We start from the raw sequence: 13,370 nt of genomic DNA, 5'->3' as shown, positions 1-13,370 counted from the left end.
CACCGGAAAGGGAGAGTCAGAATCTTGGCATGATTTCATCATGTGGTTTGTAATCTCAGAACACGCCCTGATTTAAGAGGAGGGAAAGCAAGGCTCAAGTGCTCCCTCTGTCATCATGGGTACTGGAGGCCGATGGCTTTTCTTTATGCTCCCTGCTAAGCATTTAAATAAATTTAGAAAATAGATAAAAATAGATTCTAATTAAAGTGTTTTAAATTTTTTTTTTTTTTTTTTTTTTTTTGGGTCTCACTGTTGCCCAGGCTGGAGTGAAGTGGCGTAATCTCAGCTCAGCACAGCCTCACTCTCCTGGGCTCAAGCGATCCTCCCACCTCAGCACCCCCAGTAGCTGGGACGACAGGTGTGCGCCACCACGCCCAGCTAATTTTTGTATTTTTTGTAGAGACGGGGTCTTGCTATGCTGCTCAGGCTGGTCTTAAACTTCTGGGCTCAAGCGATCAGCTTGCCTCGACCTCCCAGGGTCCTAGAATTATAGGAGTGAGCCACCATGCCTGGCCTTAAAAAATTTTTTAAAACTACCTGTAAGCACTCAGGACTTAAAAAGTATTTTGACTAATATTTAAAATGTAAAAGTTTTAAAAAAATTTTTATTCATAGAAATTAAAAGAAGACAGTCTCTTATTTTTTAAAGGAGGATAATTCTGAAACTAATATTTTCTATCAACCATGGCTGGTAATGGTAAAGTTCTATATATTAATGTTACTTTTTCATATATATCTCTCTCAAATGACACTATGGCTTTAGTTCTCTCAATGTTTATCTCTGGGGAAAATGTGATTAAGATAATCGGTATTTTAGTATATATCAAAGGTTCTAATATAAGTTTTCCTCACAGTTTTTAATAGAGTTTGCATAGCTCTATTCTTAAATGTAGGACTGCCATTGCCCTCTGGTGGTAAGTCACAAATTATTCTTTTTTTTAAGAGTATAAAATTGAGGTGCCATTAGAAGAAATTCTCACTGAAAATGCTGATAATATATTTCTTAGGGTAGAAAAGTAATTGAAGCTGCTTTTACTTAATCATGAAAGAATTTGCATATGTATTTCTTCATTACTGGAGAAGACTTTATATAATTTTGATTGATTACTAGTCAAAACTCCACAAAACATTTAGGTAATTCTGAGACATTAAAAAAAAAAATGCAGTTGAAAACATTATGAATTCAAATGTAGAAACAGAAAGGTGCCAAACAGCTGGTGATACTGACTTGCTAATAAACACCTACCAGGACAGATCTGTCGGAAAAGGTGTGGCAGGAACAAGTAAACAGGAATCCCCAAATGCCCCCACCTCCTCTCCATTCCAGATTACAAAGCACCTGCTATAATGCACTAGAGCTGAGTGACTTCATATTAGAAACATTATAAATACTTCTTAAAGAGTCTATCTATAGGAAATATACATATAAAATCATAGTATATTTTAAAATAGTTTAAAAACTAAAAATTAGGTATAAGCATATCTATCAACATCAAACATTAATTTTTCTCCACAGCAGTTGGGTTTGGTACCCACATAATGATATAGCCAAAGCCCACCATAAACCCAACTTACTGATACACTGACGTTTGAAATACACACACACAGATACCTATACACTCACATACATACGTAACTGTTAACATACAAACACACACATCCATTGAGTCTTCACAGAAAAAAAGGCACAGTGGCTGACAAAGCATTTTTTCATAGATATTTGTGTCTGCAAAGTGTTTCAATGTGGAAAAATAATTTTTCACCGAATTCCGCTTCAAATTGAGCACAGTGGGCCTAACAGTTTTAGCTGCCTATCACATTCTAAACAAGTTTCTTGATTGCATTACAGTAAAAGATTTGAGTGTTCATATATAACAACTGTTCACATTTCCTGCGTGAAGGGCCTACTCTAGATTGGGTATAGAATCAAACGGGTTTTCAGTGTACTGTGACAACAGCAAGGATTTCTGAGCATGCCTACAGCTCCTACCAAAATATCCGATGCTGTGCTTACCCAACTCCTTCTCTCCAGTAAAACACGCAGCTTGAGAGAAAATTCTGGGCTTCAGATTTTACCATGTGCACCCTGGAAGTTGTGGAATGTCCGTAATGAGTTCTGTGTCACGGATGCTGTAACACTAGCAGCCAGAAACCCAGGCTTTCTACCTGTTTGATGTTTAATCACAACAAACTCTTGGCTATACAAAACCACTGCAACTTGCTTTCTAATGGCAACAATAAAATAGCTGATTTCTTGGAAGACCCATGAGGAAAACAAATGTTTTCTTTGCCTTTGGATTATGTAGGCCAGCTAGCATGCTTGGTAATGTTCGCCACGGTGTCCCGGGAAATGTCACCCAGCCTCATCCAATTAACTGTTTAATGATTTGTACAAAAAATAGTTCATGAGAAGCAAAACACACTGCAAATAAATAGTCCGCTATTAGGGAAGCCTAAAAAGTAAAATATAACAATGAGAGAATCTTACATGGAAAAATTTATTTGCTCATTTACAAGGGTAACTGTGTTTATATAGCTTTAATTCAATTTGATTAATTTTTTTTAGTTTAGAGTTTTAGATAACCGTGTTTTTTTAACCAAAATATTTGATTCCCCAATCACTGATGGGTTATTATATTTAATACGGGAGCTTGTGTTAACGGGCTTATTGTGGTCATTTGAAAGCAAATGGAATAAAAAGTGCTAAACAATTTATGGAGTAGGGGGAGGAAAACATTCCTAAATGTTTCCAAAAGAAACATCAGAGGCAAATTGAATCCAAAGTCCTTAAATTGGGCCAGATGCCATTTAATACTGGAATAGGCATGTTCATATCACAACAGGGGGATTTTCTCTTCTTTCCCTTTGTCTTTCCCTCTTTGCATGATGCTGCTGTAGGCCCCTCATCTCTAGGAAAAGACAAAAGAAACAGAAACAAAGAAGCGAACTCTGTGCCTGACGAGGATAACTAAACTGTGATTAAGGAAGTAATGGAAAAAGGATGAATCATTCCACGAGTTGTGTGGTCTGGGAGAGTCTGTTGGCTTATTTTAAGTGACTTTTTAGAAAGGGATGCTTGGGGTTTGCTTATTCAAGCATTGGTCTAACTCTCTGATCTTCAAACATATTCTCATTACGGCCACTCCATGAGCTTTCTGGCCATGGTGACCATCTTCACCTTTTAATTGCAAGGGTCCCAAGTAAGTCACAGTGCCTCTCTTAAGTCCCTGACTGGGGATATGTCATTCACATCAAGTGAAGACCTCATATTTTAGGACCACTGTTTGCAAAGGAGACAAAGTTCAAAGGGAGGCCAGCTAGTGACATGGAATGCCACTCCTGGCCTGTGTAGTGCAGCAGAAGCAGACACCCTATTAGCTGAGGTTTGAGCAAACTGTCATACCTCACAGGAAAAAAAAAAAAACTGCATTAAACCCACTGTTGGCACTCACAACTTATTGAAAAGGCTCTTTCCTTATCCCCTCATCTTACCCCTAACCAGTGACAGACACCATGATGAGTAACTGCATTTCTGGCATCCCCTAAACTGACATTAATGAAGTCAAACAAGGTGAAGCTACTAGTATTTCCCCAACTGCAGGGGGCATAGACGAAACCTCTTTACATTCAGTGATTTACCTCTATTTCAGTATGTGCAGTATATGCCACCGATTAATGACGACACCGGAAAAATGTAACACAGTAATAATAAAATACCAGCTAACTTTTAACACTCATGTTCCCAAGCATATACATAGATACATACATACACACAAACGTACACATACTCCCACTGTTTGGGGGCTGTTCATTACTGATGAATGAAACCTCCACTCAGAAGGTTTCCTCGGGCATGTAATTCACCATCTGAGGAGATGCTGTCCAGATGAGTAAGTATAAATTAGGGTGAACTATGTATGCAGCAAACCCATGATAAACTAGCATGCTGATGACACCCGGTCACGGTTTACTCAGCGTAGGGTATGTATGCTAACATGATGACCAGCTCTGCTCCTGCAAGTGTTAGAATTCGCTTGTCTTTTCATGGAATATGAAAGGTAAACTAACATTTCTTGGGTGATGGTCATGTGCTTGAATGGCAGATTTTTCTTCTGTTGCTGCACGAATGTTGTCTGGATAAGCATCTTCTTCATCATTTTCATCTCTCAGACGACCCTCCAGGCTGTGTCTAATGCCATAAGCAAAGTAAATCAGGAAGCCTGTTGGGGTGGGGAAAAAAAAAATCAAGGTTTCAGGTATGTCAGAAAATGACTTTTAAGTTATAGAGGTGGAGAATTAAACGTAGAACTTCAGAGTTTTTCTCTTTCTTTTCTGTAGTACTTTAGAACAGGAGTCCCCAAACCCCAGGCCACAGACCACTATTGTTAGGAGCCAGGCCAAGCAGCAGGAGGTGAGCGAGCAAAGTCTCATCTGTATTTACAGTCACTCCCCATTGCTAACATTACCACCTGAGCTCCACCTCCTGTCAGAGCAGGGAGCATTAGATTCTCATAGAAGGGACTGCACATGTGAGGGATCTAGGTTGCGTGCTCTTTATGAGAATCCATCTAATCCCTGATGATCTGAGGTGAACAGTTTCATCCCAAACCCACCCCCAACCCTGTCCATGGAAAAACTGTCTTCCACAAAACCTGTCCCTGGTGCCAAAAAGGTTGGAGACCGCTGCTTTAGAAGAATGAAATGCAAATACAACATACCCCACAGAAGATGTCCTTGATCAATATTTTCCTGGTAGAATGTGCCTCTCTATTGTTAAGACCCAAACTTTATAGATTGTATTTTGCTCTCAACAAGTTTTTCAATGTTTATATGGAAAAATTTTAATTTATGTTTTTTTTTAAATTTCCTGATTTGCCTTTATTAAGAAGAATCAAATTAGAAGAAATGAGGCTGATTCCAGAATATTCCGGATATGTAAATCATGAAATGTCATTCACACTACAACTCATTGAATACATATTTGGGATTACTTGTTTTTTCTCCTAACTTTGCATTTACTTTTGCTTTTCATTTTTATTTTTGTTTTTGAGACAGAGTCTCACTCTGTCGTCCAGGCTGGAGTGCAGTCGTGCAGTCCTGGCTCCCTGCATCCTCCGCCTCCTGGGCTCAAGCGATTCTCCTGCCTCAGCCTCCTGAGCAGCCGGAACCACAGGCGCCTGTCACCACACCCAGTTAATCTCTGTATTTTCAGTAGAGACGGGGTTTCGCCATGTTGGCCAGGCTGTCCTCGAACTCCTGACCTCAGGTGATCCGCCCATCTCAGCCTCCCAAAGCGCTGGGATTACAGGTGTGAGCCACCGCATTTGGCCCTCACTTTGCATTTTAAAGGCGCAAATGAAACCAGTCCCAATAATTTCCTGAGTTCCCTAATTTAGTAATAATGAGAGTCTAACAATATGGATGTGATCCCTACAATTACCAGCCTAACTTCTGGTAGGGGTAAGTGGGTTTTCCATGCCCAGGCCTCACTCTATTGTAGCAGAGTGGATTCCTTCCATGTGGTTCTCAAAAGGAGCCACTGTGTCCCTGAGTCCTAAATCTCCTGGTGACAGGGAAATGCTAGGAGACTGTACAAGTTCACCCAGTAATTTTTTTTTTTTTTTTTTTAGATGGCGGCTCGCTCTGTTGCCCAGGCTGGAGTGCAGTGGTGCAGTCTCGGCTCCCTGTGACCTCTGCCTGCCGGGTTCAATGTTTCTCCAGCCTCAGCCTCCTGAGTAGCTGGGATTACAGATGTGCGCCACCACATCCGACTAATTTTTGTATTTTTAGTAGAGACAAGGTTTCACCATATTGGCCAGGCTGGTTTCGAATTTATGTTCTTAAAAGTCAATACTGTAAACAAAATGATATGTGGAATAAAGTCTCAAATTATACCCTAAATACAAGTGATGAATTATCAGAGTCAAGGTCAGGTATTTTGGAAAGTACGCCCTGTATTAACTAAGGGGACACGGATATGCCTTACACGTGTCACTGTCACCAGGAGAATCCAAAGAACTGTCTGCAAAGCAACTGTTTATTAACAGCCACACTGTGTGGGGATCGGGAGGCAATGTTTTAAGTACTCTCCTAAGATCACTGCAGACATGTACGCATTTTGCAGTTTTAGTTCTATTTTAGAAAATTCGTTGTGAGTTTTCGGTTGATGTAAAATGACTTTTCCTGGGTTTCATTTTTTTCACCCATAAGTTGAAAGAAATAGAGCCGACGTGGTTCTACAGGGTGAGTGGGAGATACTGACTTAAAAAGGCATCTGAAAACATCTGGAAAAGCACTCAGACATCCCTAAGAATCAGGAAAGAAAGAAATGGGGGGAAAAAAGCTTTTATTCCCAGGATGGGGGAGAGGGTGCATTTCTCTCATCCCAGCACATAAAATAGGAAAGAGAACGCAACATTAAAAGACCTACCAATTGCCATCCAAATGCTGAATCTGATCCAAGTGTCTGCACTCAACTGGACCATCAAGTAAATGTTCACCAGGATGCTGAATGCTGGCAAAAATGGTAAGAATGGAACCTAAGGGGGAAAACAATCCTTTTGAACATACTCATATTTTGAAGCATATTTCAACAGTGCGGCAATTAATTCGGCATATATACTTTCGCACTACCTCAGTCACAGTTAAAACCACGCTTCTAGAGACCATAAAAGGAGAATCACATCTTAGAGTATTTACTAAAGCTCAAGGCAACAGGGGATTTGTAAGATTCAGTAACACCTGTACCGTCAAAATAATTCAGACACACACAGGGGATACCTCTGAAATGCGGGATACATATGGTTATCCCAGGTACATCCTTCCAGGAAGCCCTGTACAAGCCCAAGCCAGTATACTGTTAGCGCCAATGGGACAGGATAGTTTAACTCGCAGTGGAGGAGCTTATCTTTTTAATGTTTAATTTAGTTTTATTTTATTTTTAGAGACTCTGTCACCCAAGCTAGAGTGCAGTGATACTATGACAGCTCACTGCAGCCATGAACTCCTGGGTTCAAGTGATCCTCCCACTTCAGCCTCCTGACTAGCTAGGACTACAGGAATGAGCCACTACACGCAGCTAATGTGTTTGTTTTGTAGAGATGGGGTCTCACTATGTTGCCCAGGCTGCACTTGAACTCCTGGCCTCAAGCAATCCTCCTGCCTTGGCCTTTCAAAGTGCTGGGATTACAGGTGTGAGACGCCACACCCGGCCCCAGAGGAAGGGCTTTGTCCTTAGGAGAGGGCAGTGAATTTCTAAAAATATTCACCCTACTTTTCTGATATTACAACTTCTTTTAACATGAAATTTGTTTACTATTATATATAATAATATTGTGATAGGAACATACCCAAGTTTTTGAAAAGGCAGTAAGAGGACCAATGTAGAAGGAATTCTGTACAAAAAGGAACGTATCGAAGGATTCTGACACTCTCATTCACTGGCTAACCACATTAGGAGTTGCTGAGGCAGGCAGATCACCTGAGGTCAGGAGTTTGAGACCAGCCGGGCCAATGTGGCAAAACCCCATCGCCACAAAAACACAAAAACAAGCAGGGCAGGGTGGCTCACATGTAAAATCCCAGCACCTCTGGAGGCGGAGGTGGGTGGATTATTTGAGGTCAGGAGTTTGAGACCATCCTGGCTAACATGGTGAAATCCGGTCTCTACTAAAAATACAAACATTAGCTGAGTGTGGTGGCATATGCCTGTAATTCCAGCTACTGGGGAGGCTGAGGCAGGAGAAGTGCTTGAACGCGGGAGGCAGAGGAGGCCGAGATCGCTCCACTGCACACCACCCTGGGCGACAGAGAGATTCCATCTCCAAAAAAAAAAAAAAGAAAAAAAAAGAAAAAAGAAAAAATACATCAAACTAATTATACAGAGAAAATGAACACAGTATTTTGGGTCTCTAATCCTCATTACACATACCATGAAGGCTACTTTCTGCTGATTCTGGGGCTGCCTCCAGATGGTGAGAATGATGGCAACATAGAGAACAAGAAACAGCGCGAGGAGAGCGAGGCTCCAGGCCTCCAGCCTGGTGATGGCGTGAACTCCGTAAGTGGTCAAGACACTCAGGCCCAACACGAGAAAAGCTGCAGGGGGGATGTGCAGGTAACACAGTCAGCATACCGCGCTCCACCCAGATTGTTTGGTGCAATACAGTATGTTCTGATAAAACATTGAGTTCTGTACACATCTACTTGGCTAAATACAAAGAGTCTTCACCTTGCTCTTTCTTCTTTTTCATGGAGAAGAGAGATGTCCAGTTGCATGGATTTAAGAACCATTGCTTATTTACTCATTACTTTCCCCTCCTTAGAAGCCAACCGCCCCTCTTGCTGTTACTGACTTGCATTATCTGCCCGCGTGCCATCTGTGTCCTCATTGGTTACTTTCAGACTAGGATGCTATCAGGGGTGGATATTTCCCTTTTTTTCAAATGGGAAATGGCACATCTGGTTATTTTAAGCTGTTGCAAACATGGACTGTGATATGGGTTGGCTGTGTCCCCACCCAAATCTCATCTTGAATTGTAGCTCCCATAATTTCCATGTGTTGTGGGAGGGACCCGGTGCAAGATAATTGAACAGTATGTAGTTTCCCCCATGCTGTTCTCATGGCAGTGAGTAAGTCTCATGAGATCTGATGGTTTTATAAGGAGAAACCCCTTTTGCGTGGTTATCATTCTCTTGCCTGCTGCCGTGTAAGATGTGCCTTTCACCTTCCACCATGATTGTGAGGCCTCCCCAGCCATGTGGAACTGTGAGTCCACTAAACCTCTTTTTCTTTATAATTTACCCAGTCTCAGGTATGTCTTTATTAGCAGCATGAGAACAGACTAATACAGACTGTTAACGTGCACAAATAATATATCATCTGCATCTTTTCTCCTTGTTTCGGAGAATGACATCACCACCCCATCTCTGACCATCAAGTCTGCTCTAGGGGCACCTCTTATTTGCTCTGAGAAGCCTGTGCTTTTCTACTTGCCACCAATCATCCTGTCCTGTAAAGCCCAGTGAGAGTACGGACCGCCTCTCTTGGCATCCCAGGTGCCCAGTGGAGTACCCGGCACACAGGTGACATTTCATAAATGTCACTGAAAACATGAATGATTACGTAACTGTGTGTTACATAAAACAAGGATGTCCTATATTATTGGACAATTCCATCGGGTTCCAGTCAGTCAAGTTACTGGCACGGGTACGTAGCCTGATGCTTTCACCCAGAGGGCATCCTAATCTCTAACGAATGTGCCAGTTTGTACTTCTGTCACTCTCGTCTTGAAGTATTCCTTCCTCTTTTGTTCAATTATCAAGATGCAATAAATATATACAGGTAATATAAAGATCTCGACGACTGGTGATACTTTAGGTGAAAATTTCAGGGTGGTTGCTAATATATTCTAGGGCAGTGTGAGGCTCTCTGTTCTCTTTCACATCACGCCAGCTCTACCCACACACATCTGGGTCTGTACAATGTGAGCAGAGAAGACGACTTACCCAGGAATCCTACCAGAAAGCTCACGAGAGAAGCTGACTGCTGTGTCGGCAGAAGGGAGGGGCAGAAGAGGGTCCGCACGCTGAAGCCCTGTCTCTGCAGCATGGTGACCTGGGACTCACTCTTCGAGGTTACCCTGGGAGATGATTCCAGACCATCTTTCTCGGGAGAAAATTTGGGCTGCTCGTAAGATAAGCCAGGCTGGTACCTATTCCCAAACAGACATCTATGTCTTTATTCTCAAACAGACATTTGGCCCAAGTGAAACCAGCACCTAAAGCCTTAAGGAAGACATCATACAGAGTGATAGTGTGTACAGTAAATCAACATTTATGACTCCAGTCCCAGAGCATGCTGAGTCAGGCCACAAACCTTTTCGAGAAAACATCTGCAGCAAAATACCCAAATTTCTCCCAGGAGTTACCTAATCAGAGTCATATATTAGAGGGCAAAAGAAAGTGAAACTGTAAAGTAAGGCAATCACAATAAAAGGATGATTATTCTGAAATTATCTATGTCCAAAGGAAATGCGGTTCATGAAAACAGCACAGAAACTCTGGGTAAATTTCAGCTATAAAATAATGCAGTCACCAGTTTGGCTTTCAAAGGCCCCATCACAATCTGTCTTTCTGGCCTCATCCTTCCCTACTGATTCTTCTAGCTAAACCAAGACAAGCTCATCTGACCATCCTGCCACGTCTACACCCATTGCATGCCATTGTCCTTTATTATTTTATCCTCCTCCTGTATAGCCTATATCAAGACATCAGCCTTGACATGGTTTGGCTGTGTCCCCACCCAAATCTCACCTTGAATTGTAGTTCCCACAATCTCCAGGTGCTGTGGGGGGAACCCAGTGGGAGGTAATTCAAAAATCACGGCAGTGGTTACTCTCATGCCGTTCTTGTGATAGCAAGTGAGTTCTCATGAGATCTGATGGTTTTTCATGTTTTGTTTTGTTATTTTTTTTTTGAGACGGAGTTTCGCTCTTATTGCCCAGGCTGGAGTGCAGTGGTGTGATCTCAGCTCACTGCAACCTCTGCCTCCTGGGTTCAAGTGATTCTCCTGCCTCAACCTCCTGAGTAGCTAGGACAACAGGTGCCCACCACCACGCCCTAAGGGGCTTTTCTCCTTTTTGCTCAGCACTTCGCCTTCCTCCCATCATGTGAAGAAGGACATGTTTGCTTCCCCTTCCACCATGATTTTTAGTTTCCTGAGGCCTCTCCAGCCCTGCGGAACCATGAGTCAATTAAACTTCTTTCCTTTATAAATTACCCAGTCTTGGGTACGTCTTTACTAGCAGTGTGAGAATGGACTAATACAAGCCTACTTCTCCTCCTAGTGTCTGCCCCAGGCTTTTCAGTGTGGCCTCTTCTCCTTCTGGGCAGCCTTTACTTATATTTGAAAGTAACATTTTCCCTCCATATAAAGAAATATGCTCACTGAGAAAAAATGCACAAAAGCATACAGGAGAAATTCAAAACCAGCCATAATACTACCAGCCAGTGTTAATCACTGTTAGCACTTTGGTACCATTTCACCCAGGCATATAATGGCTATACAGGCATATATGATTTCTCCATGTAAATTTATTATTTGAGACAGTTCAGACACTACATATACTGTAGTTTTATGTCCTCAAATGGATATATTTCTCCATAAAACTAAATACCATTTTATTTGCTGTAGAAGAGTTCAGTGAATAAATGGAGCCTCATTTAGTTAACCATTCCTCTAGTGATATTCAGGTTAGTTTCATTTTTTCACTGTTGTAAATTACCTTTTCCAAAAACATCCTCTGCATACATCTATGTGCGCCTCTGGTTAAATCTTTAGCACAAAAATTTTAACAACTGAATTAATGGAACAAAAAGCACAGCATTTTTAAGTGTCTTTAGACATTATGAGAAATGGCCTTTCACGTAGATTAGGCCAACCTATCACTCGAGGTCAACTTGCATTTCATTCTTTGCTACAGACCTGATACACTTCTTCTACTTTTCATTACTATTTTGACAGATATGACCTCTCACCTGGGTGAGACTGCCGGCTCCCTGGAAGCCAGGAGAGCGAGGGCTCATTTTCTCACTCCCAGAGTCCCCCATGCATGGTACGCCCCGTAGAACCACCGGGTGACTCACCTGAGGATGAGAACACAGGCTGCCACCAAAGAGTAGGCCATGAGTGTGCCAATGGACATCATGTCCACAAGCGCCTTCAGGTCAAACAGAAAGGCCATCAAAGCTAGGGGGAGAAGAAAAGAATGGTGGAGTAAACGGCCCAGGAGGAAATTCCAGACAGTTACTGATGTTCAAGTCAGGGACAGCTGACTGCCACTTCGTTTTAGTCCCAATGACAAGTCAACCAGAGTGTAGAAAATATCTCTCTCACAGTTAATAAGATGTTCTTTAGGTCATATAAACTGCTGATAGGACTTCAAAAACCCTCAGCTCTCTAGCCACTATATGGCACATTCTACTTAGATTACATAAGAAATATTTGGCCTGACAAAGACTGAAAACATTACATGACAGAACACTGTCTTTGATGTTTCAGAAGAAAAATACTGCTAGGAAGCACTGGCTAGCTCCTTTTTTAAAACCACAAAAAACATTCACACAGAAGGAGCTTTCATTACAGATATTATATAACCACTTTAGTTTCCATACACATTGAGTTACATCATATACAACTCAATTTTTTTCTTTTTTTGAGACAGGGTCTCACTTTGTCACCCAGGCTGGAGTGCAGTGGTATGATCTCGGCTTACTGCAATCTCCACCTCCCTGGTCCAAGTGATTCTCATATCTCAGCCTCCTGAGTAGCTGGGACTACAGGTGTGTGCCACCACACCTGGATAATTTTCGTATTTTTCGTAGAGGCAGGGTTTCACCATGTTGGTCAGGCTGGTCTCGAACTGGCCTCAAATGATCCACTGGCCTCAGTCTCCCAAGACGCTGGGATTACAGGTGTGACAGTGACCCGCCTGACTGAAAATTATTTTAGTAATTCTGATAAAATAAAATGAAATAATTTTCAATTAAATTATGTTTCTGAAACAGGCTAAATTCCACTACGATTAAAGCCATGCATTGCAGGTAGACTTACTAGATCTGAGCGATCAATTTCTGGTCCTGCATACCAAATCCCAAAATATTAAGAGGCAAAACATACTGTAAACAGTTAAATAGTTTAACTTCCACTAAGCAACAGTTTTCTCCACTGAAACATCAAGATAGTGCCAATATTAACTTGAATTTAGCACATAGTTTTCCCTGTTAGAGTAAGTAGATAACAACACACTCCGTTTATATGATGTTTCAGATCCCTCTACAAGATTTAAATCTCTGTGATCTCATTTTACCTTCGAGTCAATGATCCTATGAGATGGGAAATCATTTAGGTTTAGGCATATAAAATGGCTGGATTTGACAATTTTTGACCCCAAACTCAGCAACTGTGAGTGGTTTTTCTAACAGGATTATCCCCATCTTAGAGACAGGCTAACTTACCAAGGCCACGACTACCCGTCGGGGCAGAGTTTCCCTCATTCAACAGCCCCATGTTCCTTCTACAAGATCACACTGTTTCTTTTAACACACTGCATGCGTCACTTTGAAAATTCTTTGCTGGGCACAGAAGTTCACACCTGTAATCCCTGCACTTTGGGAGGCCGGACCAGGCAGATCACTTGAGGTCAGAAGGTTGAGACCAGCCTGGCCAACATGGTGAAACCCCATCTGTACTAAAAAAAAAAAAATCAGCTGGGTGTGGCGGCACGTGACTGTAATCAGAGCTACTCAGGAGGCTGAGGCAGGAGAATTGCTTGAACCCGGGAGGCGGAGGTTGCAATGAGCCAAGATTG

General features: G+C 41.9%; 1 protein-coding gene across 1 annotated transcript in view; it reads right to left on the bottom strand.

Moving 5' to 3' along the window:
• SLC7A2 (solute carrier family 7 (cationic amino acid transporter, y+ system), member 2) overlaps positions 1-13,370 on the bottom strand; it is a 43,576-nt gene that overhangs the window by 4,042 nt on the left and 26,164 nt on the right. Inside the window, 5 exon segments of the mRNA XM_011979593.1 lie at positions 43-4,220; positions 6,431-6,539; positions 7,931-8,097; positions 9,508-9,713; positions 11,647-11,749. Coding sequence (XP_011834983.1) covers positions 4,024-4,220; positions 6,431-6,539; positions 7,931-8,097; positions 9,508-9,713; positions 11,647-11,749 — 782 coding nt within the window. The 3' untranslated portion in view covers positions 43-4,023.

Source organism: Mandrillus leucophaeus, unplaced genomic scaffold (assembly GCF_000951045.1).
Source record: "Mandrillus leucophaeus isolate KB7577 unplaced genomic scaffold, Mleu.le_1.0 Scaffold204, whole genome shotgun sequence".
In the NCBI taxonomy this organism is placed as follows: domain Eukaryota; kingdom Metazoa; phylum Chordata; class Mammalia; order Primates; family Cercopithecidae; genus Mandrillus; species Mandrillus leucophaeus.
The sequence above is the reverse complement of the archived record's forward strand: the minus strand, read 5'-3'. Positions and strand labels throughout refer to the sequence as shown.